Here is a 27,625-nt window from a genome sequence, read left to right as displayed (position 1 = left end):
GCTCCATTTTGTGTAGCACCAGTGTTAAATAAGGACAGGCTTCTGGCTCAGAGCTTTCGAAAAGGCACGGAGGCTTCGGGCTATTCTGCCTTTCTTCTGGTTTGGTTTGTAGGGTTTCTTTTGTTTGTTTTGTTTTTAATGTTACCTGCACTAAACACAAACAAAGGGAGAACCTAAAGGTGTAAACACGTATAACAGACCTGAAATGAAAAGTTACTAGTGCCTTTTCCCAGCCACAGTGTTGTGATGACATGTTTACCTCTGCACAAAACATCCTGGGAAGGAGCACACTGTAAAGGCTCTGCAGGCCCAGCAGGCAGGCAATCTCAGGGGAAACATCAAAAAAAGCATGTGGGATTTTGTGCCCAACTCCATTATGATTTCTCTTAATGTGGAAGGCAGTCGTGTGTCAAAAGAAGTCAGAACAGGGTTCTTGCCTTGTGAACAGCATTCTGGAAAATCTGTGCTAAAACTGGTTTGTGACTTTCAGCAGCCAATGCATATGTTAAGGCAATTTTTCCTTCCCTCCACTGAAAATAAAATAAAAGCCACATCCAGACCACCAGGAAATTAATGCAGAAATGTCACGAGTTTGACAGATCTCCAACAACAGAAAAGCCATCAACACACCAATGGGTTTAATTCCAAGAGCTGCAGATGGACACAGTACTTATCTATGTAAATGTTAGGAACGGTTTTGGAGACCTAAAAAAACAAGTGGGAAATGCACGAATTTCATCTAAAGAACTGTGTTTGTTTACTAACTGTAGAGGCACGCAGGTAGGATGCACAAAAATGTGCCCATTTTAGCTGTGCAAGCCCAACTGGTTTCCATTTAACTGTACAACTGTACGCCTGTCAAACCACAAGCCCAAAAACAAGGGATGAAGCATCCGAAAAAAAAAAAAAAAAGCATAGTAAGAACTGCCACAACAGGAAACAAATATTCGGCATACATTGCTGGAGATGAAAGAGGATCCTCCTTCTCCAGCAGGTTTCGCTCCTGGAGGCAGGAAGGTTTGACACCGGAGTACAAGAGAGGACTGAAAACGCAGGCACCAAAATCACAAAGAAACGTTGCCTGTGGGTGTGCTACTTCATTTTTTATAAGGGATGATTCAATTTTCCTTCCTGACATTATGTAAGTTTGCTTGTTGCGTTAAACCTCCAGATAGCCACGGACTGCCATGCATCAGGGAAAATTAAATGGAAAGTGAGTGATGGCCAGAAAAAAAACACATTACACATCCTGAAAAAAACAGAATCTAATGGCACACTTTACAGATAATTCAGTCCTTGTCGGCACTGTGTGGTTCAGAAATGCAAGCAGGAGTGGGCCTCCAATCCCACCTCCCCTCCTACACGAAAAACATGAATTTTAGATCAATGTCATGCTGACAAAATGACAGTTAAAGAAAGCAAGAGAAGAAAATGTGAACATATTGCCAGCAGTATGATATAAAAATACCTAGAAACGATGAAAAGTCTACACTGACACCAACAATTTTAACCACAACACCTCTCGAAAACAAGTGCAGCATGAACACCAGGCGCCCAAGCAGCTTTCCTCAAACTACGCCTTGAAAACAATTATTTATATATTGGGTATTTTTCCTAGTAGCACAAATTAAAACTTACTCTTTTAGCGGGAAGCAAATCTTTGCCTCCCAGCACATAAGGGATCTATAACCCACTCAAATCTCATTTGTGGTCACTCTGCAATATCGAAGAAAAATCTTATCTCCATCCTATTGTTCTAAGATCAAAAAGAAAATCATTCTTGGTATCTGTGGCTATTTTTCAACTCACTCCTTGGTAGATCTGTTCTATTTCAGCACTACTGGAAAAGTGGGATTTTTTTGCATTGCACATTGATTTTACATTTTGGGCATGCGATTCTGCACATCTCTGCAAGCAGCAGACAAACTCGGGATTATGTAAAAGTATTGCAACAACACCTGAAAGAAAAATACCCAAAGCAGCATAATCTTTACTTACACTACAAACCTCCTAATGGCTTCCTCGTAAGCTACAAGCATTCAAGTCCCTCATTCTACATTGATTTTCTGCAGAGTTAAAAGAGGCCAAGAAAAGCCTAACGCGATTTAAATCAAAGTCCATGCAAGACAAATTGTCCAGATACTCACAAGGCTTTGTTTTCACTCCCCGCCACCTGAGAGCATGCAGCCTTGCAGCAGGAAGCCGGCGAAAGCCTGCAAATTCACAGGTAGCGATGCCGCGAGAGCAGCAGCCCAGGCCGGATCCTGCTCTGGTGCCCACCTCTCCCTAGCGCCAGCTCCATATTGCTGCTCCCAACGTCAGGATGATGTTACAGGTGCCACCTCCCGCTGCTGATGTCAAGCTCGGCTCCCAAAAGCACAGCGCCGCTCTCCCTGCGGTGCCTGCTGCCCCTGCCAAACATCACTTCAGCATCGTCTGCGTCCCCGGGGAACAGGCTGCGGGATGATTTGGGGAAGGCTTCCAGACGCACGGCTTCTCTCCTCGTTAAGCCTCTCGGCGTTAAAGAGCCTCTCCTTCCAGAAGGCTGCAGCAAATGTAGACTGTACGCCTCCCTCGGGGGGAAATGAAGTATTTTTACACAGTTTCTTTCTCCGGCGCAATCTAATTTGCTCTTTTTTTTTAGAGCAAATTGCTGAAAGGATAGGTAAACAATGGCGCAGAACAGCGGAGTCAATGATTCCCCAATGCTCCCCTAAACATTTTGGAGTAAGCCGAAGGGCTGGCGATGCAGCCCAGGACCAGAGCTGATGAATGGTGCAGTGCTGCTGTTGTCATGGCAACTCGGAGAAAAAAAGCAGCACCATATAAGGAGTTGTGACATGGATTCTGGGAACAATTTATACGAAAAGGCTGTAAGCCCTTGGATGCTTTAAAGCTGCAGCATCCCCTTCTCCCCGTCTGCATCCCGCCTTCACCCTCCGGATGGAAGCGGGCGGTGCAAATCAGCGCGGGCACGGCTGCCTCCACCCAGGGCGTGCTTGCATTGGGAGCCTGGTACCAAACCCCAGCAGCACGAGACGACTTTCAGCGTTTGCAAACGGTCTGCTTGGAACGAGGAGGAAAACGGCAGGGAGCTAGCGCTGACCCCAAGTAGCGCCTGTGTCCAAGCAGGGTGGTGACGAGACCCGTGGCGAGCGCACAGCTCCGCGCAGGTAAGCGGCTCCCGGAGCTGAACCAAACTGCAGCACCATCAGGTGGCTGAGAGCCCGAGCGGCACCGAGCAGGAGGCAGCCACTCCTCCTGGAGCCAGCAACACATCCCCAGAGCAAGCCGCAGCGCAGCCGCTGCTGTGCCGCCAAGGCTGGCAGGGCCCTAAAGCATCTTCGGATAAAGCAGGGCAGTGAAAGGCAACCCGGACACACGGCTGTCCCAGCAAGGTATCAGACAACCGAGGTTTCTGTTCCATTCTGCAGCTCTGAGGGGAAAATCACACTGGTTTACACTATGGTCAGATGCCTTCCACTCGATGCATGCACTCAGACAGACAAGGTACCGGCATCATGAGAGGTGCAACTGTTTCACCTAAAGCTGACCCCACATGTAGTCCTAAAGTCTCTGCTTAGCAAAGAAAATCCAGACTTTCAGAAATCCTGTCCACTTCTTACCCTGTTTTATCTGAACAAATTCATCTGGGCCCAAACAGCTCTTCCCCAGCACCCACACCTCAGCCAGCTGTTCTGACACCTCTCACATCCCTACCCAGCTGCGATAGCATCTTCGTTTTGAGAGAATACACAGTCCCAGAGGGCTGGGATTATTAATCTGGTTTTGCCACCATCCAACAAGGAACAAGTAGAGATTTCAAGTAGAAATCTCAGCTTGTTTCGTCCCACACTGGCAGTGAGCACCAAGACCATTCGACCACTTGCTGAAGACGCAGGAAGACGCAGTGTTCCTCCATCTGCTCCCAGTGGAGGGGAAGGAGGACATGGGAGAAGGGTGAAGTCCTGGCTCTGCCATCCCCCAGCACGAGCAGCGAGGGGATGACGGTGTCCCAGGGGTCCCCACAGCCTGGCTGTATCGGGACCAGCACTGGTGGGTTCATTGCCACGCCAGGGCTAAGCGAGTTTCCCTCCTGCTGCAGCTCCTCTCCCAGCTTCTTTTAAGGATCCAGTTGAAGGGTGTTGCGTTTTTGTTGGGGAAGAGGAGGTTATTAATTGCCTAAATACAACTAGGAATGCTCCTATTTCTTTCTGTGAAGAGCATTCTTAGGGGAAGTTCCTCCGTTCCCAAAACACGAGGGAGAATGCTTTCAAAGCAGGAGGCTTTGCAACGCAGCTGATTCCTCGGGCCCATGTCTTCAAAGACACTGAAGCATCACGCTGCACATGGGAGGAATGAGGCCTCCGAGAATCCAGACCTACACGTAAATACCTAAGCGACTTCTAGAAAAAACAGGATTTGATTCCTAAATTTCTTAACAACACTCTCCCCTCCTCCCCCTGTGCATGGGGACTCGCACACGCACTTTCTGAAAGAATTCTGAAGCTCCCAATCTGTTATTCAATGAGAAAATTAAAAATAGCCTCGTACAGCGATGAATAAAATCATCCCTGTGCGTGTAAATTTACAGCCTGTAAATTAGAAACCTTTCCCGGGGAGGAGTCAGGTGTGGCACAGGGCTTCGTGCAAACACTTTGCACGCGGGGGGTTCACGCTGAGGGAATAAAGCATCAGGAGCTGAATCTTGCAGCCCAGCATCAATTTTAACCTCGTACACCGCCCAGTTACTATTTTTGGCTTCGATTCAGGAAAGCACTCAGATACATTCATCTCCATAAGCACCCTCCTGAAAAGCGATGCCTTCCTGAATGGAGGTGCACGATGCAGTCGCGTTATTTCCATTCAGCCGTCAATAACACGCCGCTGGTGTGGGGTAGAATATTTCACCCGACGGTTTCGGAAATGGGACCTCTCTTTGTGCAGCAAGCACAGTAACTTTCAAGTGCTAATTTCCCTCCAGAAAAATCCAAATGGTGTCTTCCACATCCTTATCCTGGGTTGGCAGGTCTGGGTTTGTTTTGTTTGTTATAATGTATTTTTCATGTTACGCTTGCTAATAAACTGCTTCTGTTATAAAAAATATATTAAATACAGCAACTGAGGTTCAACACACCGATCTAAAATACGTGCTCAGCCATTGCTGAACAATAGGTTGTACATGCAGGAGAGGGAGAGAGCTGATTACTTATGCTCACTATTACTTCACCCTTTGGAGCAACAATGACCTTAGTTTTTCTTAATCACCGTACCATTCAGCAGAGAGAAAATTGCAACCGTACTGAATATTTATCAACCCCCGAATCCAGCCAAGTCTCTGTATACAGAAAACAGAGATATCAAAATGTCAGCAAGGAGCCTCAGTTCCTCTGGAAAGAAAACTAACACACCACATGATGCTTTCTAAAAAAAAGCATGGAAATTTTAACTGTTCTGGGAAAGCAAAGACAACCTGTGTACAAATCAGCTAAGAACTTTAAAAGATGACATTAAAAATCAATAAAGAGCATTGCAGTTTCTACTGAGCCAATTTCTCTGCACTATACAGGCATCCTTTCCTTTTTAAAGGGTTAAATTGAAACCTAAATGAACTGCGGCCCCTTTTCAAGGGCATCACGGGGCATATCTCAGCATATACCCTATCTGTACTACAACGTACGCGTGCGGTTCCTGAGCCACCCACGATACTTCAGCCCTCAAACATGAGCGCATCATCTAGTGAACAGCCAGAGAAGTGCTTCATATTGAAATCTTCATTTCTGAAGAGCTCCAGAAAGCATAAAGCAGGAATTTGGTACAGTCTTGTTGCAAATGGTCTTAGGTATTAAATCTTTAGGGAAAAAAAAATAAAGACAACAAAGTGTTTTATCTAATGAATAGTATCATTACGCTATCCGACCGCTCCACAGATATGGAAATTATTACATGAATGGGTTAGTCACACACAAATGTATGTAAGAAGCAAAGAGCATGAAAAAGCCCCTACAATTGGATAATTTCTCAACAATTTTCTATGCTCTGAAGGTCGCTTTGAAAAATCCATGTGGCAACTGTCAGATGGACAAAAGGCTCTCTTTGTAATACTCCGGTTTCCCTGAATAACCCTCATCCTTTTTCCAAAAGGAATCACTGCTGTTATTGTGCAGTATTAACAACTGGAAATAAGAACGAGACAAAGTAAAAGAACAAACAGAATCCCAGCCAGCAAGACTTGGGGAAATGTCTCTGTGCATTCACTGTCAGGCTAATGGCCATTTACTTTCATCTGTAAACTCCTATAGTCACATGAGGATTCTTCAACCCATTTTTATTTATTTATTTAAATCAATTCTACCAGATTTTGAGTGTGCTACAAGAGCACTTGCAAGTCTCCTGGAATATTAAGGACAGAAATGGGGAGAAATGCATCAAAAATAGTGCAAGGCTGTGAACTTGTCTTCACAAATCTAGTACTAACTCTAAGGTATTTTTAAGGAAACAGCATTATATGTAAAATAATGAACAAAACTGAGGAGGGTCTTTACAAACTGCCAATTGATGTCCACCAGTAAAATAAAATAAAATTTAAAAAACAATTTACTGATATAGTAAATGGTCAAATATTCAACAACCACCTCTTTCTGTGGCTGATGGATTTTTTTGCTTTTCAAAACTCTCAGATTAATAGTAAACATGAGGCACAGACAATAAGAAATAGGTGAAGAAATGTGATAAATGCCCTGAATAACAACCAGTGAAACAATGCTACTTTCCCAGTTCCTTTACATTTTACCTTAATGAAAGCAAACAAATTCCTATAATGACTGCACAAGGATGTAAAATAAACATCTCCCTTTTACAATATCAACAGTAAATTAAACTAATAATTTTTAAAATCATGCTAATCCACCAACGCACTGAAACACACTTTGAATTCTAAGTACTTCAGGAGCTCCACTGAAGTCATCAAGACACGTACGTGCAAAACATCAGCATGTGTTTTCATGCTGTATTGGACTGGGTCTAGCTGGAACAGGATATTTAAAACAGATGGAAAAGGAAAAGTGCAAAAGCCCAAGAAAATCATCTTCCCAATCAATTTCCAATAGATTCCTGTGCGCGACCCCAAAATGGACCTCCGAACAAAAAGAAAAGGCAATACTTTTCTTCATTAACTTTTAAGTAATAAGAATTATCAGCATTGTCTTGGTGTCATGCCGGTGTGTACACACGTTCAGAAGACACGTTCAATGCATACAGTTTCCAAAGAGGACTGGCAGGGACTAGGCCTTCTCACCAGCTGAATGCCTACGTTGTAGTTCTACAAAATAACCTTGCCGGTGCTAGAAAGCAAATTTCAAGCAGAATGGCAGCAGGGACACTGCCTGACCCCCTGGAAGTTCGTGTGGTTCCCCCTCCTTTTCTTTGAAGTACTGCCTGCAAAAGCTACTGCCGCAATTCCAGTATCTGCTGTTCTGAGGAGCCAGTAAAACTCTCCGAGCGGCAGCCCTGCCAAACCCAACAAAAGCTTTCTGAGCCGGGAGATGGAGTCTGATCTGTTTCCACGTGGAAAAAAAGATAATTATAAATATATGGAGCTTAATCTGCTTGGCTGGGCTGGTGCCACGCGGAGAAGCGGGGGGAGGCCGATGCCTGCTGCCAAGCCAGGGGCCGGCAGCTCCACGCCAAGGTGGCTCGTCAGCAGGCTGGAAGGGAGCTCCGGGGGGCAAGCGAGCTTCCCTCCTCAACAGGGTACAGCTCAAACTCTCTGCCATATCCCACAGGACAGCAAGGAACTGTTGGGGCAGTTGTATAAATCTAACGGTGCTTAGAGGTACAATAGGATGACACAGAACGGACTGGAGTCAAATGAGGGTGACAGAAAGGCACTGAATGAGATAAAGACACTAGGTTTATGGAACTGGTTAATTTTAAAACACCACAAAAGAGAAAATTGCTGCAAGTAACTCAAAACCTAAAGGAAGATGTGAGTGTACGTGCATAAAGCTACATATGTACTTGCAAACTGCTTGCTTCCGTGTCATGTCAAATAAGCTGGCAATGTTACACATTAATAAACCTAATTACTTATGAAAATTAAAAGCTTCATTGACTACAAGCTTAGGGAGCTGGGTTATCTGAATGTAGAGTGGAAGCAGACAACTCTATAGATTTTATGCTCCTTCCACTGACTACGCACTCAGCCCAGAGCAGGCATTGACCCACATCAGTGCCCTACCCTCTTACCAGTACCTACGGCCAAGGAATTTCTCTCTTGGTGCATTTACCTGTCAGAGATAATACTGCTATTGATTAAAATGTTATAAAGGGGGAATGACTTGCTAGCAAGAGAGTCTGGATGGCAGATCAGACTCTACCCATCCATCAGGACACAGAGATGACTCGAGAGCGACAGGAGCGATTTCGATTACGGACAGAAATTCTGTTCAACTTAACACAGGTGGAAGGAGTTATTCACCCTGTCTTTCACAGAAGCATCGCATCATCACGGGTACACAGACCATGCTCAACCAAACCACAGGACTTAACTCACGCTTCTGAGTCCTTTTCAATTTCTCCTTTCACCAGTGGGCAGGGAAAACAAAGGTACTAAGCATACTGGATTTGCCTTTTATAAGCAGAGGTCAAATTATAGCAGCTAAAAATTGGGTTTGGAGATTTCTCTCAATATAAATGTAGCACCCTGACTGGTCATTTTTAAAAATGGGCATGGAGGTATGTCAGATTTTAGGCAAGAAGCAAGTTTCTCAAAACTGCTACCAGTAGGAATATGATGTCAGGCTTTTACACGGCTGTTAGATGCCAACTGCTTTCAAAAATCCAACTACTTCAAAATCCTTAGGTGTTCAAATCCAAATCCCGGGAGATTAGATAAACAAAAGTTTAAAAATATAAACAAACTGTGAAAAAAAGATCATTTGTTGCACAAGTTTATCGTTTTTCTGATGAATTCTCTCAGCATTCAAAATTTCAGCAAAGTTCAAAATTACTGTAACGTTTCCATTGTGCACAGACCATAATACAAAATGGAAATAAAATTTCCCAAAAACTCGACATTTCTCAGAAAAGCAGAGAATATTTGTTAAAAAGAATGATCATTTTCAGAACAGAGAGACTTCTCCATCAGAGGGAAATCCAATCTGTTCTTTTAAACACTCTGATTGTGCAAACACTACTGGTTTTGACCAAAGTAGAAGCCATAATTAACAAATGATGACTTTCATACAGAAGCTTGTTCAAAGTTTTCTTAGCGATTTTTGCACCAAAGGACCTTAAAAGCCCTACTGAACTTTATTTAAAGTCCTTACCAGTTAACTTCTTCACAGGTTGGAGCCGAACACTGATAGACTGATGTGTGAGTAAGGGGGAGGATGGAAGGGAGCGGGACATGCCCTCCATAATCCGAATGTGCTGCATACCTTCGGTCACTGGGAGTGGCGGAATAGCGTAGTCTGGTTCAAAAGCACAGTCGTTCTCTGTGGAGGTGCCTGAGAGGAACATAAAGAGAAAACAGAGCTGGTTAGAAGAGGCAGGCTTCTGCTTTCATCATTCCCAGACAGAGGACTGTCTGGTTCAGGGCGAGCCCAGCCGGAGCGAGCGCCGTTTCGCTGCACGTCTCTCTCAGCCCTGCAGATAGCAGTGGCGGCTGCTTTTTTGTGCTTGCCTGGCACGATCTTGGTGCTTCCCTTGAAGAAATTGTGTTTCTGTAACAGCATCTCAGCATAGCTCTTCAGATTATGAACAGCATAGCCATGAAATATTTATTTTGATTTTTCTCACTTGTCTTTAAGAGTCCTAGAGTCACCGGTTTTGAATTTAATTCAGAGAAACCAATAAATCTTTCACTCTATTTTTTTTTTTTTTGTGAGCTTAGATTGTGGATTTCTAATAAAAATCCTTCGGGTCGAATTAAATTTTCTCTTTACATTTCGCTAACATTCCTTATTTATATATGGCCTGCAGATTAAGACAGCTTTCATACTTCTTCCAAGCCCACAAACACGCTGGCCTTCCACGTGCTGGGCAGTGCGGCCGTTGAGGTCAGCACGTTGTGCTGGGGAAACGCCGGGCTGGCGGGACTAGGAGATCTGAGAGCGGGCAGACACAATCTTGGGGAACAGTCAGGGAAGGCAAAAGTAGCTTGAAAGCAAGGGATGTAAAAGATGCTGGGGTAGATGGAGTAAAGGCCTGTTCTGGAGGACCTTTGGCAGAAAGAGCAAGGACTGAACAAAGCCTCCCAAGGCAGCCCCCTGCAGCTCTCCCACAACGACCACGCAGACCCCAAGCCCTTTAAAGCCGGGATGGAGGCCGCGTTCCTGCAGACCCCATGGAAGACAGCCAAGTAACACAACAACAGGTGGAGATACAACGTCTTTGACAATAAATGCACATATTGCTCATTATTGCAACGCACATTAGCAACAACCGAAGCGCAGGTGTTACACAGCAGCAGGCAGTCGGGGCCTGCTCCTCCAGTGGAAACCTCCATCGCCTGCAGCCGGTTCCCTGCCCGCAGCCAGCCAGGCCGTTAACCTAATAGAGGCGGCTCAGAATTCAGCTGCAGAAGCCTCTTAAGGCCCTTAATATTTCATTACACACACCGTAACGAGATTATGCTCATGCCACACCTTTAAGAGCTGGGTTTTAGCTTTTAGTGCCTGACGATGCTTTCCCTCCAGAAAGACAATTATTATGTGATTTCCACTGGACACTCGTGTGGTTCTCAGGGGCTTGAAGAGCACGGTTAGAAGATGAAGCACAGCTCTTAGGGAGTGGGCAGGCAGGCAAAAGTGGGGAGAAGACAAAAGGGTGAATGCCTTCAAATACGGGGTATTGCAGAGGAGACAACAGACTAACTTCATTCAACAGCCAAAGCACAACGTGAACACCACAATATATGAGCAGAAGGAAAGACCACGTGGAAAGAAGCGTTAAAGCCTTGGACAAGCTCCTGCAGCACACTGCGAGGTGGCACCGCTGTGGTTACAGTCCATCCACGGCTGATGCCAACTTTCAAGAACCTCTCTCAGCATTTTTGTACCACTCATGACAAGAAATCAAAAAACACAAACACGTTACCCACACGCTAGTTCTGACAGTTCAAAACTCCGACTTTACTCTCTTCCTTTCTGAGCATTTGCCACAGTTTACTGAACATTCAAGGCCTACTCTTTATGGAGGAGATCTTTTTCTTTTTTTTTTTTCTTTTTTAACTTCGGTACACTGAAGTATGATAGTTTGTTATGTTTTATTCATTAGAGATTGTCATTATTGCCACAAACCGAACAAGACACTGATGTTTTTCTATTCATTTCATGCTGCTTTAATTAAGTGTGCACACAAACGCCCTAACAGAGTACATCCCTTTAAGGGAAGAATGGATCATTGTTTGTTCTTATCTTTAATTTTGTATTAAAAGATGATGCTGCTGACATTATCTTGTGTGTGTTTTTTTTTTTTAACACAGATTTTAATATCAAATATTTGGCTGTAGTCAGAGAAAGCTCAAATGACTGCCTGGCCACCTTCCCACTGCACTTAATGCTCATCCCACCTGAGCTGCCTGAGTGAAGGGAGGTGATCACCAGCAGGTGATTGTCCCCCTGTGCTCTGCTCTGGTGAGGCCGCACCTCAAGTTCTGTGGTCAGCTTTGGGCCCCTCACTACAAGAAGGACATCGAGGCCCTGGAAGTGTCCAGAGAAGGGCTACGAAGCTGGTGAAAGGCTTGGGACACAAGTCCTGTGAGGAGCAGCTGAGGGAACTGTGGGTGTTTAGTCTGGAAAAGAGGAGACTCAGGGGAGACCTCTGTTGTAACTCCTGAAAGGTGTGGGGAGCTGGGGGTCAGCCTCTTTTCTTAGATAACTAGTGATAAAACTAGAGGGAATGGCCTCAAGTTGTGCCAGGGGAGGTTCAGGTTGGAAATGAGGAGACATTTCTTCTCAGAAAGAGCAGTCAGGCATTGGAATGGGTTGCCCAGGGAGGTGGTGGAGGCACTGTCCCTGGGGGTGTTCAAGGAGAGGTTGGACGTGGTGCTCAGGGACATGGTTTAGTGGGTGACAGTGGTGGTAGGGGGATGGTTGGACCAGATGATCCTGAAGGTCTTTTCCAACCTTAGTGATTCTATGAAGCAGCTGTGGGTGACTGCAACAAACCTGCCGCCAGCACCACTCTCTCCCAGGCATTGAGCCTGTGCTTATGGACCTCTTCCAGGCACGGCACCGTTCCTCTTCAATCACAGGAAGAAGTGCTCTGGTGTGCTGAGACTGCCTTTCTCTCAACTCATTTTAGTGCCCTCAACGGAGGTGCCTACATCTGAGCAGGCTGTCCAGAAGTGCTCCTCAGCGGAATTTCAGTGGAGTTTAGGACAAGATGACACAGGTTTGGGTTCTGCTTTAGGAAGGGAATCGTGCCCTGGGCTCCACGCAGTGCACCAGTGTTTGGTGCAGACGCAGGCAGTCATCTCACAAACGTCCACCTGTAACCAGCATTTTTCACACCTTTGACCAGCACAGCAAGGCCCAACAGCCACAGCTTCAGAAGTGGAAGGTCACCATTTCTCAGATCGCTTTCCATCGGATGCTAAGCAGCACGTTGTGCCGACAGGACAGACAGGCGTGCTCTAAGGAGCAGGCCTAAGCCTCACGCTCACACAGCGTGTGGGACAGCAGCTGATCAGCAGACCTCAAAACCTGAACTTTGATGAACATCACCTTGTTTTTTTTCTGGTAATTGTCCAAAAGTTGCAGTGACTATGCTTAATTATGGAGTTGGGCCTATTTTTTCTTTTTTTGAGGAAGGCATAATTTGATATAATACTGTTAATATACCTTTAAAAAAATAGTATCTTCCAGTGTTGTACTGCCAACTTAAGTTACTGGCTCCATACATAGCTTACTTGACATAAGACCTTGCTTTTTCCAGAGCTGTTGAGCTGAACACCTCTGCTGACTCTGCAAGCCTGCTCCAAATCACCCCTGAGTGCCAGGAGAGGCAAATGGCATTAGCGCCGAAATTGGCATTGACATCAACAAAATCAATCTATACCTAAGGCTTTGGGGAAGACCTAAAAGGCAGTGCACACTTTATTACTACACTTTAAGTTCAAAGTTATCTTTGACCAAGGATTGTCACTTACCTAAAATTGAAGGCAACTGGGGGCAATAACTTATGTAGAAAAAAGTAATGACAGAAACTTGACCAAGTTTTCAGGAATATTTTCCCTCTTAAAATTCTCAAACGCTTTAAAAGAAAACCAGCACACTCGGAACATATCCAGAACTTATTATTTTCATTCCACACCGTCAGAGTTCCTCTCGTACCCTGGCCAGAGTCAACAAGCAAACAGGGTCACTGAAATAGACTTAAATTTGTTTCAGCCAGAAGGAGTACTGGGCTTTATCAAACCCTGAGATAAGGGAACATTCACGGCTGAACCAGAACTTTGACAGCTTCTCTACTAGCTGTACTTAAATAAAATGTTACTATAAAGTATATATGAACTAATTGAACTAACAGATTATTTCTTGAAGTATATCAAGATAACAGAGCTTCATAAACAACTCTAAGACTTGGGCATCACGGATGGCAATGTGGAAGTTTAACCAGCAGGAAGATGACCTCCTTATTTCAGTCAGCTGTTTATCTAGGCATAATAAAACCCCTTAACCCACGATGATGAGAAATGCATTGTGCAGGCAGCCAAGCAGCTCACGCACACAGACCAGAGGCCGCCTGCTGCTCCAGACCTGCATCCACTGCTCCAGCTACTCACGAGGGAGCTCCTTGTGAATGCTCGTACATGCTTACAGCGCTGCACTCGGAGGCAAACAGAAATAGATCGGTTGTTCCTTGGCAAGCAGGAATTTGGAAAAAAAAACCACCCCTGTCCTCTGCCCAATATCAGTACTTTTCCACAGCAGCCAAGATGTTGACTGAACGGGCAGACGTGTAACCTGGGAGAACACGGTGTCTGAACAAGCGCGCCGAAATCCAGCAGGCAACCTGGAAACGAACAGCTCCATCCAAGCTGCTGTATCTTGTAAAAACAAGGCAACAGACAGAACCCAAACAAATAAAGAACATCATACAGACCAACAGAAAAGCAAGCGGGCAAGGCTCAGCCTTTAGAAGCAACATCAACAGCAACTTGAGCTGAACTAACTGCTGGGGAGAGAACTACCACTCGTCCTGTGTTCTCCAACAAAGCGAGAGAGCCAAATGCTGCTTGTATGCAAGCTGTCACCGAGTGCCTACAGCTAACAAGGGGATGGATAATTCCTCTATTTTAAAATACAGAATTGTAAAATGATAAGACAAAGGTCCTGTGCTAACAAAGTGGTTTCAGCTGCTGATGTTTCACAGGGCTTCGTGGCTTTAACTGTAAATTCCAATCCCCCTCATCCTGATCGCGGGCTTCAATCACTTGCAGCAATTTTGCCTGGGCAACACTGGAATGCTGCCAGAAAAGAACAATGCTCCGGAGAAAATGCCTCCATAATAAGTCATTAGGACACCATGACAACAACAGACTTGAACCTAAATGAAAGGAAAATTATTGCTGCAATCTGAAACAGAAAATAAGCCAACACACATAGCACCCACCAGAGTCATGCTTCCACGAAATGCTTTTTAATTGATCTCACGAGCTGCATAAAGATAACCTGCATTTTCACAACCCTCACAAATGAGCAAATGCTTAAAACTTATAAGTAAGCTACTTCAAAGGAAATGTAAGCCAGCACAGAGATAAGAGCCGCTGCTGTCAGCGACAGCAATCCCTGTTACACAGCCACAGCACTGGTTTTAACCACCAAGCCTATTGTGAATAATGGATACTCAACAAAAGAGGCTGTAGAATCATTATTTACATAATGTAAAGACTATTTTTACCACTTTCTTCATAGGACCCTTCGCCCTGTTCTTGTAGGGTGCAACACAACAAAGACATATGAAGCAGCTGCTGAGCCCCCCCGTGCAGGATTGCCCACTTCCCATCTCTACTCACATCCAGGGAGTTTTGGGAGAGAAAAAACTGGTTATTGAGAACCAGCCAGGCCCTCCCCTTTGCAAGCAGGGAGGGAAGCAAGCGGTGTTTAGATTTGTGCTGGTACATGCTGAAGACTCCCTACACCTCTGCCAACAGCCCTTGCACAAAGCTCGGTCCCTCCGTCTGCAAAATGCAGATGCAACACGGGCACGCCTACGCTGGGCCACAAATTATCCTAAACTCCTTCAAACTGTAACAAGATCATCAGTTTTGTGAATATTACCAAATAGTCATAGCTGTACAAATAACAGCGATGGTTACAATAACTCCAAGAGATTACACAGTCTGCGAAAAACAGAAAACAAATACAGAGAAGGCGAACAAACGAGAAACGAGTCACCGAGGGAGAACAACACTAGCGTTTACCTTGCCCAGATCGGCTCTGACGGAAGTCTACACTTGCCTGTCTTCGGTCTGGTGGCTCCTCGTTCCCTCCATCTGCATGAGAACCAAAACAGCAGAAGTAGAACATCATAGTGGACAGGTCAGGCAGACGCAACTTTTCCTTGAGCCCCATCCCCGAGCCGTGGGGGCAGCTCAACGGGAGCTGACGCTCGCAGTGCGATGGGTAGGGCTGGGACGGGAAGGTGCAAAGGAGAGCTGGGGCACCCTGCTGCTGACTGCTCCGCTGGTTCTTCAATTTTGTCCCCTGATTGCTGCAAATGAAGTCTAGAGGGTCCTCAGGAACAAAAGCAGGCTTTTAAACTCTCCTACGGACCCCAGAGAAATTTGAATGGAATAGGAACCAGGTTGGGCATCTTCAGTTAGCTCCTTCACTTTGGACCATTGTATCAAAACATTAAAAAAAATTATTAAGTGTATGATGAGACAGGCCCAGGAAAACAAAAAAAAAAAAAAAAAAGAAGTGCTCTTTGAAATTGTTTCCCATTAAAACTATTTGTCAGCAAAAAAAAAAACTGGGAAGGCAGAGAGGAACAAAACCACTGCTCATTACATCCTCTTCTAAGCAGCTACGGTTAACAAATAACAAATCCATCTGGATAAATGTAGAGAGGGACATTGTGTACAATACTATACAATTAATTACATGCTGGTCTTCATTGATCAAGTGACCAGATTAGAAACAATAGATGCGCACATCAATATAGATGTTGGAGTACACAGGGGCTGTGCGGGCAGAAAGAAGTCTAGCTCTGCAGATGGTGAACAAGCAAAAACAAGCCTTCACAATGCAGGATGTTTTTCAGAGGTTATTAAAGCTTATGGCAGGGGGAGGGGAAGCTTTTGCAAGGCCTGAAATTAGTTTTGATACAACTGAATTGCTCAATAGCTGTATTACCTAAAAACTCGACAGCTGATTTCCGCCTTTACGCTTTGGGGTTACACTAGGAGGGGCTGCACCCCAATCTGCCTCCAGGCACACAGGGGGCAGCTGCTGTGCCCACCGATAATTCAACTTTACTGACTCCCATCGCAGGTGAGTACATCGGTCTCGCTTGAGAGGTAAGTTGTGTACCGGAGCACGCCTGCAGAACTGAACAGGTGGCCCAAAATTTACGTCTAGCCCCTCCTGTGCCCCTAAAACCAGGACCACATCCCTGCTAAGGAGGGGTTCCTTGTGTCCTTTTCCCTTCACAAAACCCTTCCGGCCCTCAGTTCCACCTAAGCCACATTCAGGCATCCTGAATGGGTGCTGGCACCCATTTGCTCTCACCTTTGCCTTTTTCCCTGGTCATACGACAGCTGCACAGAAAGGTCAGCCTATAGCAAGTTAAAGCAACCGAAAAGTGCCCATTTTCCATCAATTGCTCGTGCCCCAACAAGCCACGGTAATTGCCAGGTGTCGAGGAGGACACAGCCCTTGACATTTCCCCCCCTCACTTTGCTACTCTGGCTGCAGGAAGGATGTGATATTGGAAATATGACTGCAATTTTGACATATTCAAGGAACCTTCGTTAGCTTAGAGCCGTCCTGGGGTTCGTTACGTGGAGCCTTCCTCCAGCCTGGCTGGCACCCACGAGCACTGCGTGACGGAGGGGCACAGGCTGCTGTCTCTGTGCTTCTGTTGCAGGACGCAGTGCTGGTTTTGAACGCTGCCTAGCACGCAGATACCAGAATTATCTCTGTGCCCCCCCAGCTGCATGCCCACACGGACAACCTCGACGTTAACGAAGGAAATAAAAACGAGTTCAAGTCGCGACCACAAACACACAGCGCAAGGCAATTGGAAGGACTGGAAGTTTCAAAAGACTACAGCTACAAAACCAAAGTCGCAGCAGTAAAATCAGGAGGAAAACCTTGTATTTAGTAAAAGCCACCTCATTGTTACCAAAGGAAATTAAACCTTTATCCCTACAGTCATTGCAAGTGCTGCTAAATGAGTGCCTTGCCCACAAAGCCATGGTCGGTCCCAACAAACCTGTCCCCAGGGGCACGGAGCGGCTCGCACCGTCCTCTGCAAGATGTTTCCAACAGGAGGCTGCACGCCCTGTGGGGACAAGTGGCCGAGATGGTCCCTACGGCCCCGTCCTACCCCGAGGACAACCTAGGAGTCCTCTGTGGACAGGAAAACTGGCAACGGTTGGGTGAAGTTGCATTAGAAATCCTCTGAAACAAGACGTCAAAACACACACTGTGCAGCTTTCCTAGCTTTACGGAGGAAGAAAAAATGAAACAACATCCAGTTGTCAAGAGGTGCATGACAGGTTTCTTGATCAGGCAGAAGCAATGAAGCTACCGCGTTTTCTTTTTAGGTAAGACAGAAAGATGTGACACAATAAGAGAAATGGTTTAAGACTTAACCATAATCTGCCAAAGCAAACCACACACAGCAGGAACACAGATTTGGATCACGTGTAGCAGTCTCCAGTAGATGACTTTATTTATCTACTAGTCTTAAACCTCCAACACATTCTTGAGTATGTTGGTATTACTGGAACCAGGGCACAGGATGGGAGGCGCAGGGTAGTCCCCGTGGCCAAGGGCAAGCCAAATGGCCCGGGGGAGCCAGCCCCAGGAAAGGGGCCCTCAGCACCCCCAACCCTCCTTCTTGTCCACGTGAGGACATCTTCCAGGCCAGTCCCAACACAGCCACCTTTGGCCACGCGTGGGCCACTCCATCACAGAGGCTTGCTGAGGTCACAGTGGCCACCGCTGCCCTGCCTTTGCCGCGCGCCCTATAAAAGAGGCCCCTCGGCAGCTGGCCACCACTCGCTGAGCATCTCGTCCCTCTAACTGCCAGCTTGCGCTGCAGGAAGGAGACCAGGAAAGCAAGGCGAGCAGCAGGCCTCTTGGTGCGCGAGGACAGCTATGTGGTCCGGAGAAGCACCAAGAAGGAATGCACCTGATCAGGAGAGGTGTCGTGGGTGGAGGAATAGCGCCGTTGGCACAAGACACACCAGTGCCCGAGGGACCTCTGGCGCCCTGCCCACCGACAGATACAGGCAACACCATTGGCACCGCAGCAATGCGGGGAACAGGCCGGCCCCTCAAACATCCAGCAACAGGGGGCCTGGGCCTTACCACAGGAGCAACAGTGACATGGGGCAAAGGCGAGAGCACCAGAGAGACAGCTGCGGGGAGCAGAGGGGTGCACGTAGTCCGGAGCACAGTGCGGGACGCGGTAATGGCCAGAAACCAGACGGCACCAATGGACCTGTGCATGAAAATCAAGCTGAGACTGGCATGGGACCAAGCCGTGGGACTGGACGAGCCCCTGGTTCAGCACCCTGGCCAGAGAACATGCCGGGCGGAAGGCATCCCATTTGGGCAGTCCCAAGCAAAGTCTGGCTTAGCCTCCTGCCTAACACCATGGAGCCAATGGAGCTGGATCCACCAGACATGGAGGAACAGATGGAAGTGGATCCACCCCGGCCAGAACAGACCTGGGACTCCCGCAGCGTGTCTTTGTGCTCTGCCATCCGAGGGCACCAGCAGCATCGCAGGAGTGCCCGGCAAGCCCCCTACTCATTGCTCAGGCTCCATCGCAAACATTAGCTGGGAGCCACCAAACACCACAGACATCTCGCAGGCTTGCCTGTGAGATGTCCTGGCAATAAACAACTCTTGCCAATTCTCAGGAGTTGTGTGAGTGTTTCTTTTTTGGGGAGGGAAATGGGATAAAGTTGCGCCAGGGGTGGTTTGTGGTTTAGGTTGGATATTAGGAAGAACTTCTTTACCAAAAGGGTTGTTAGGCATTGGGATGGGCTGCCCAGGGAAGTGGTGGAGTCACCATCCCTGGAGGTCTTGAAAAGACGTTTAGATGTAGAGCTCAGTGATATGGTTTAGTGGAGAACTGGTTAGTGTTAGGTCAGAGGTTGGACTAGGTAACCTTGGAGGTCTCTCCCAACCTAGGTGATTCTGCGATTCTGTGATTTTGCTTTTAACACAATGGTAAAACCAAGGAATGTTTGGTGACATGAAGCTGGTTTGTAAGATTGTCTTGAATTCACAGGATACACTTTTTCCATAGTGCTTTGCAGTAAGATTCAGACAATAGCTTAACTCTCGGTTCAGTTAAATGCTCCTGAGCAGCGAAGGCAGCTCATACTTCATGGTGCTAATAACACGTTTTCAGTAACACAAACAGACGTTCCAAGTTAACTTTAGAATACCCTTCCCCTAATTTATCTCAAAGAGCTATACAACACCCTAAAACTCTAGTATATGCCTGAGAGAGATGTAAGAGTTTTGAAAGTAAAGAAAAAAGAATATTAAAGGACCAAATCGGACTTAAAACACTATCACAGTGAGGGATGCATGACCTCCCCTGCCAGTGCTGCTAGGGAAGAGAGGAGATGTTCCTCCTGAAGATGGAGGAACAGACCAAGCATGACCCCGTGCTCGCTGCAATTTGTTTCTTTTGTACAACTGGGCTGGTTCAAAACACACCCCCTGCCCTCCTGTCCTCAGCATGGTGCTGTGTCAGCTCAGCCCCATTCCCACTCCCGCAAATCTGGATTTTTCCTCCCCCCTCACCCAGCCGGGTTTCCACTGCTGCAGAGCTGTTCACCTCAGCCAGACTCGATCCTCGTTCTCCTCCTCTCAGGCATTCAGAGGATTAGCAAAAAATAAAACATCGCAAACTGCAGACCTGGGAGCACTCCCTGCAGCTACAGCCAGCATCGCCGGGGAGTGACCGAGCCTGGAAGAACAGCTGGGAGGCTCCTGCTTTTCTGAAAGGAATCACAGAATCACAGAATTTCTAGGTTGGAAGAGACCTCAAGATCATCGAGTCCAACCTCTGACCTAACGCTAGCAGTCCCCACTAAACCATTTCCCTAAGCTCTACATCTAAACGTCTTTTGAAGACTTCCAGGGATGGTGACTCCACCACTTCCCTGGGCAGCCTGTTCCAGTGCCTCACAACCCTTTCAGTGAAGAAGTTCTTCCTAACATCTAACCTAAAACTCCCCTGGCTCAACTTAAGCCCGTTCCCCCTCGTCCTGTCACCAGGCACGTGGGAGAACAGGCCAACCCCCACCTCGCTACAGCCTCCCTTGAGGTACCTATAAAGAGCGATAAGGTCGCCCCTGAGCCTCCTTTTCTCCAGGCTGAACAAGCCCAGCTCCCTCAGCCGCTCCTCGTAGGACTTGTTCTCCAGACCCCTCACCAGCTTCGTTGCCCTTCTCTGCACCCGCTCAAGCACCTCGATGTCCTTCTTGTAGCGAGGGGCCCAAAACTGAACACAGTACTCGAGGTGCGGCCTCACCAGAGCTGAGTACAGGGGGACGATCACCTCCCTAGCCCTGCTGGTCACACTGTTCCTGATACAAGCCAGTATGCCGTTGGCCTTCTTGGCCACCTGAGCACACTGCTGGCTCATATTCAGCCGACTGTCCACCATCACTCCCAGGTCCTTCTCTGCCTGGCAGCTTTCCAACCATTCCTCTCCCAGCCTGTAGCTCTGCTTGGGGTTATTGCGCCCCATGTGCAGGACCCGGCACTTGTCCTTGTTGAACTTCATGCAGTTGACCTCAGCCCATCGGTGCAGCCTATCCAGATCCTCCTGCAGAGCTTTCCTACCCTCAAGCAGATCGACACACGCACCTAACTTGGTGTCATCTGCAAACTTATTGAGGGTGCACTCAATGCCCTCGCCCAGATCATCGATGAAGATATTAAAGAGGACCGGCCCCAGCACCGAGCCCTGGGGGACGCCACTAGTGACTGGCCTCCAACTGGACTTGGCTCCATTTACCACGACTCTTTGGGCCCGGCTATCCAGCCAGTTTCTAACCCAACGAAGCGTACGCCAGTCCAAGCCTAGGGCAGCCAGTTTCTTGAGGAGAATGCTGTGGGAGACGGTGTCAAAAGCCTTGCTGAAGTCAAGGTAGACCACATCCACAGCCTTTCCCTCATCCACCCAGCGCGTCACTTTGTCATAGAAGGAGATCAGGTTCGTCAAGCAGGACCTGCCTTTCATAAAGCCATGCTGACTGGGCCTGATCGCCTGCTTGCCCTGCAAGTGAGAAAGAGCGATAGGGATACAGCACTACCAACACATCTGCTGCATTTTATCCTGAGAGTTTTGCAGCTGCTCCAAAACTCGGCTTCCCCCTTAACAGGAGCAACAAGGTAGCTGACACTACTTCGGTATGGAATAAATGCAAGGTGCTGCTTGAAGTCTCATACCCAACACCTTTACCAGGCATCCAAACCCTCCTTGGGTTTTCTACAACAGAATAAATCCAACAAACGAGCAAGTTCTTCATTTTAAAAGAACTAACTTTTAGCCCCAAATGAGCGGCTTTGGTCTCAGGGAAGTCAGCTTCCCTAGTGAAGGGCAGCAAGTATTTTCTCAGCACAGTACTTTCACAAAAAATAACAAGAGATGCAACACCAACCAACCAGAGGCAGTACTGCTGGAACACTGGATGTATAAGTAGGAATTAATCTATTTAAAATCATTTGGAAGGACAGTATCTCCCCTGTGAAGTCACTTGGACGTAACAAAAGCAATATTTGGAACAAAAACAAAGGCAGACTCGCTCACTATGTGAGAATAAGCATTAAGCAGGAGAGCACAGCGTGACGCCAGGCAGAGCTGGAGGTACTGCTCCTGAACACTCGACAGCAGGAGGCAAAATGGTGACAACCCGATTTCCAAAGCCACACATCTGAGAACAGGAGCTGCTGCACAAAAAAAAAAAACAAAACATCAAAAACCACAAAAAACATTGACTGGGAGAGTTCTCAGGTAATTTGCAAGTTGCACGGTGTAGTAAGGGGGGAGAAAGATCACCGTAAAATAACTTCCAGGGTCGATTGAGGAGGGCTACCAGACACGTGGTGACTCAGCACGCGGTGTGCTGAGCCCTGCCAGCTGCTGTACATCCAAGTAAAGGCAAGAGGAAGCCCAGCAAGCTCCCTGTGCAGGGCAGGCACCTTCTCCCTCTGAGGCAGAACTGCGAAACGATCAATACTTAAAAGAAAAATATAAGTATATACAAACAAACCAGTGTCAGCCCGTGAAAAGGGCTGGTACCAGCAGGATTTCGGATGTGTAGTGAAAAGGCAGAGGGTGGCAAGAAGAGAAACAGCAGCCCACAGCTCAGGGTTAAGTGATGGAAGCATCTCCTCTTGCTCTCTGCTACAAATCAAGACTTTGAGCACACTCTGTTCCCTGCAGGGGTGCAGCGAGGTTACTGAGGAACAACACCATACAATTATTAATACAAATAATTAAAGAGTTATCTTAATATATGTGCAAAAAAAAAAGGGGGGAGGGGGGCAATTAGTGTCATTAAGGGGCTAAGGGAACATTCATCACATTTCCTAACTTCTTTGTGCTCGTGTTCGCAGTCTGGATAGCGCACACCTCTGGTGCTTGGGAGGCTGCTGCTGTTCACACCGCGCTGTCAGGTGTTTATTTAAGGATGGTTTCAGGCAGGTAACCGGGAGTGTTTGCATTGGTACCACCTAGGAGCTGCAGGCAGGGATCACCCACCACACACACAGTGGTTTCGCTCAGGGGAGTGCAAACAGCTCGGCTGCCCCACGGATTCTGGAGGCAGCAAAACACGACCCTTACTGACAGAGCCTCTAAAAGAGGTCACCACCAGTAAATTGGGTATGAAATCCATTCTAGGAAACACCATATGAGTTTTAAAGAAAAATCAGAACTGAGATAAACCTGGTGAAGGGCCTCCTGCAGAAGTCACCAGGAGGAACAAAGCAGTTATCTGTGCTCGTGCCCCGGGGGAACCGAGTGACACACCACAAGCCTGAGTCAGTGATCCCTATTCTCTCCTGTCTAACAATTAAAGGAAGGAAAGCTTTTGTTATTCTGTATTTTTAAATATCTCAGTGTTAAGAAGTTCCATTAAGACTTGCACATTATTTAATTTCAATGAGTCGCTGTCGCACCGGAGGGCGAACGCCCCCCGGTTGTACCCGGGACCGGGGTCAGGCTCCCGGGGAGGGCACGGAGCAGCTCCTGCGTGGCAAGCACAGCACACGAGCCCTAGAGTCTGTCTCTCAGTTACAAAGAGATTAAGGAATTGCAATAACCACGCTTAGTAACAGCTTCAGAAAAGCAGCCTTCCCTACCAAAACGGGGCTGAGAAGCGCCAGCTCCCCTTCCTTCCCCGCCTGCTCCTCTCCCCGTGTAAAAGCAGCGACACAACGGATAACAAATCTGTGGTTGCTTTGAACACGCTGCTCCCAAAGGGAACAGAAAATCCCATGGGTTTTAGCAGCCCCCCCGACTAACCCCACTGCCCAAAGCACCGCACAGCAATTAGTGGAGCATCCTGCAGTCCGGCCCCACTCAGCACCACCTCGCCACCAGGTGCTCGCATTAAAGGCAAAGACAACAAGTTTTAAATAAATTAAGTACCAGCAGCCTGACAATCCCGTCCCCCCCGTTTGATTAAAGCGTGCATAAGCCACGCGATGTGTCTCAATGCCTTCCCAGGTCTCCCTCTTGCTTTCGCCTGACAAAGCGATTTTTAAGGCAGGGAAATAAAAGGGTGGGTCTATCTCCTGCACGCATGCTGGGAAATCTGCTGCAGGAACCCACCGCATTGGATGTAACGGAGCGCTCTGCCCTAACAGATTCATCAATGCCCCCAAAATCATCCCGCTCCATGCCACAACGCCGCTCCCAGCCCGCGATGGCTGCAGGACGGCCCCCTCGGGGCATCGCTGCTGGCCCCCGGCCCCGGAGGGGAGCCAGCTGCAAATCCTCTTTTCTGCCATCCTGGCCGATCCCAGCCGGGCTCGGGAATGACACGTGTGAAATGCACCCACCTGGGGTCGACCCAGATGTGACCCCAGACGCGAAGAGGTAAAACATCCCCAGAACTGAGCCAGGGGGGAGCGGGCTGAGCCCTTACTTGAAGAAGGAACAGCTCAGCCACAAATCTCCCCGAGCTGGTTCGTGAGGGGGTTCTCTGCTTCAGAAGGCAAGCACAAAAATTATTATGATAAAAGCTATTAAGAAGTGTATTAATTCACTAACCGAACAGCCCCACTTTAGTGATGGATTCCCCATTAAAAAAAGCTCCAGCCTTTACGTTTTCCAACATGTTGAGTCCCTTCTGAGCAGCCTTGACAATTCACTCAAGTCGTAGAAAAATACAAAATGCACACAATTATTTGTTCTGCAATTACTGGTAGAAAAATCATTACTGAAGCTCCTCTAGGTGCACACGCTTCCACACTCACCAGATCACCAGATCGAGACCCAGCGGTCAGGAACAGGCACCGAGAGCAAGCGTGCTTCAAGCTGAGCAGAGACATTTCAAAGTGTGGAAAGGGAAGAAGCACACCTCAATTACATCACTGCCCGGACACGAAGAAAACAATACCAGCTCTTCAACTGCGTACAGTTCATTATGCAAAGCAACGGGAGACGGAAATCACGGGAACGCTTTCAGAAATGTAAGGTTGTGTCTGGAACTGTTAATGTGTGGGTCAGCAAGAGTCTTTTTTTTTGTATATGAACAAAATGCTAAGACTTTAAAAAATGGGAATGCCAGCCTGTGTGTTCTGAAATACTTTAAGGGAAAAATTAATATACATTTAATAGAGATAAGTGTTTTTACCTTGTTGTATTTTAAATACAATCCCACTGGATAGATGTGCAGTAAGCAGAGACACTGCTGACACGAGGTATGCAGCCTGAGTCCAAGTGAGTGCACAGTTCAAAGCAACCTTGAACATCATAAAATGTGCAGCATTACAAATTATTTCTGGAGTCGTGGCTGCAACAGGGCATGATGGAGTTCAGAAACGCAGCGCCACTGCACTTGATTAGTGCACCTACAGACCAGGACATGGTCCACACGCTGGCGTGGTTATTCCATTAAAGCTTATGAAATTGCATTACATATTTTTATTCGTAACTGCTTTTTATACTTCATGCACTTTAAAATGGCATTAATAAGTACATTACCCAAATTTATAAACAAAGGCTAGCTAACCTCAGTACCTGCATTGTATCTGAGCTCATTAAGGAACAATCGAAGGAGCAGAAAGCAATCTGGAGTGAAAACATCATTCCTTAATTTGTCCAAATGGCTGTGAAAAGGCGTAAAAGCAGGCATACTGGGACTCTGAATAGTCAAGGTGGAAACAAAAGATCACGCAGAAGGCAGCCTACTCCTGTTCAATTCATAATCTCAACACTGTTTGTTCAACCTGCTTCGAAAATCGCAAGCCATCGTTCAGTTGTGTATAATCATGTAATTTTGTGCATTTGTTTCCTAATGATACCCAAAATGCACGTAGGCAGCAGGTATTTTCACACTGAAGATTTCAGTGACGTCTTTTCTTTTTTATCCATAACTTTTTTTATGAAGAGTCTGAAATGTCCCTGATCTTTCAGGTAGAATAAAACTTAAAATTCTCCATAAATCTTCAGTCCTCTAGTACAGACATCCCCAAATGGGCCAAGTACACACCAAGTTTCTTCCTTAAAAAGAGCACAATCATTCAAAAACAGAACCAAGAAAAAAAAAATAACAGGATGCAAACTTGATACAAAATTTGATCGGTGAGGTAAATTGTCCAAAAGAATTGGACTCATTCAGACTCCTCATGTTCCTTTCACTGCCAGGGAGATTTGGGTTGGTTTATAACATTCTATAACATCGGTGCTTCTAAAATTCAAAAAATTCAATTCTAATATTTTCTTTTGATTTAGCGCTCGCATTTTCAGTACTTGTCGCCAAAACTGTTTTGATGAACAATCGTCGTAGTTACAAAAAAGGAGAGCTGTAGCCTCGCTTGTTCACTATTTAAATTAATGTAAAGTTGGTCTTTTTGGAAACTCCATAAAAGTTAATGGGGCAGTGTAGGAAGTAATCAGCTGAATGTAATGTTTACTGTCACTGAATCAGAAAGGTACTAATTTGCAGCAATCTACGTGCATCAACTTATAATTATTTTTCTGAAATTACATTTCATGCTCCTACGGGGGCAATGCAGAATCGCCCAGGATAAGCAGATAAAAGAGCCACGGTTACAACTGTCACAGAGGAGAAAATTAAGAAGCAACCGCTTCTTCAGAAGCCATTGCAAGGAAGCACAAATGGGGTACACGGGATGGAATTGCAGCCAGCCACTCAATAAAGGCTACGGAACCATGTAAGAATGATGTGGGATGAAATGTAAGCAGTATTATTTTTTTTTAGAATGCAAGACCTAAATAGAAGTCTTTCTGAGAATTTGTGAGCAAATACTTAGAAGAGTATTTTGGTAACTGCTCTGGGAGAAAATCAATGTCAGCATCTTTATCCTTATACATGGGAGATTGTAAGGTCAGTAAGGTATTTATTTCAGACAATCAAAACACCCGCTTTGCTATCAAAACCAGAGGGCACACAAGTCACAGCCGAACCCGAACGCACCATTGCACTATATGACAAAATATTGCATCTTGTGGCATTTCACTTCTCCTTTTTATTTTTGTCCCAATAAGTAGCTGAAGATCTACTGTTAACACACCCCAACTCCTAGCAGATAAGGAGGTTTCCAGGTGGAGGAGGGATGTTGCCTCCTCGTACTGTAACCCCCCACTGTCCTCCCCCTGACTTTTCCTTTTTTTAAGGAAAACTAAACCACCACCAACTGAGCAATTTCTGTAAGCCCAAGGGGTCTTCCCTGAGCATTTCTCTTTCAAAAACGACAGGCTCTTCATTAGTAAATGAGCATTATGTCATATGACAAAAATGCAACTCCGACCTGAGGAGCACACCCTGGAATCCAGCCTCGCCACATCTGCCGCACAGACACCGTGCACAAGCGCCGGTGGGAAAAGGCACCGAGGTGTTAACACCAGTGCCTCCTTCCTTGTGGCAGGATTACTGAGTGTTACAAGAAATGTCACCAAAGATGTCCAGAGCTGGGTGTTTGGCAGGAAGCAGGCAGCTGGCAGAGCTGTAACACGGCCACTACCCAGGGCAGAGCAGAGATGGGACCCTGTGCCCTCTCCAGGTACCGCTGCTCACTTATTGCTTCATCTCCAACACAGTGAAATGGAAACTCATTTACAGAAATGCTTGGAGAAGAAGGCACAGCCCCTTCCAGGCAACCTGCTTGCACTCTCCCAAAGAAACCCACCACATTTTATTTACTCTCAAGCACAAATT

At 46.6% G+C, this 27,625-nt stretch overlaps 1 protein-coding gene across 17 annotated transcripts in view; it reads right to left on the bottom strand.

Moving 5' to 3' along the window:
* Nucleotides 1-27,625, bottom strand: part of TANC2 (tetratricopeptide repeat, ankyrin repeat and coiled-coil containing 2) — a gene marked incomplete at its 3' end in the record, with an annotated part of 279,985 nt that overhangs the window by 142,646 nt on the left and 109,714 nt on the right. For 10 of the 17 annotated variants that reach the window (XM_082779048.1, XM_082779047.1, XM_082779046.1 and 7 more), the window contains 2 exons: nucleotides 15,434-15,505; nucleotides 9,330-9,509 (listed from right to left, as the gene is read on the bottom strand). In XM_082779048.1, coding sequence (XP_082635174.1) covers nucleotides 9,330-9,509; nucleotides 15,434-15,505 — 252 coding nt within the window. The remainder of the gene's footprint in view (nucleotides 1-9,329; nucleotides 9,510-15,433; nucleotides 15,506-27,625) is intronic. The other 7 variants (XM_082779038.1, XM_082779040.1, XM_082779041.1 and 4 more) reach the window with 3 other exon arrangements.

The sequence above is a fragment of the Aythya marila genome, assembly GCF_965140915.1.
Source record: "Aythya marila genome assembly, chromosome: 25".
In the NCBI taxonomy this organism is placed as follows: domain Eukaryota; kingdom Metazoa; phylum Chordata; class Aves; order Anseriformes; family Anatidae; genus Aythya; species Aythya marila.
The sequence above is the reverse complement of the archived record's forward strand: the minus strand, read 5'-3'. Positions and strand labels throughout refer to the sequence as shown.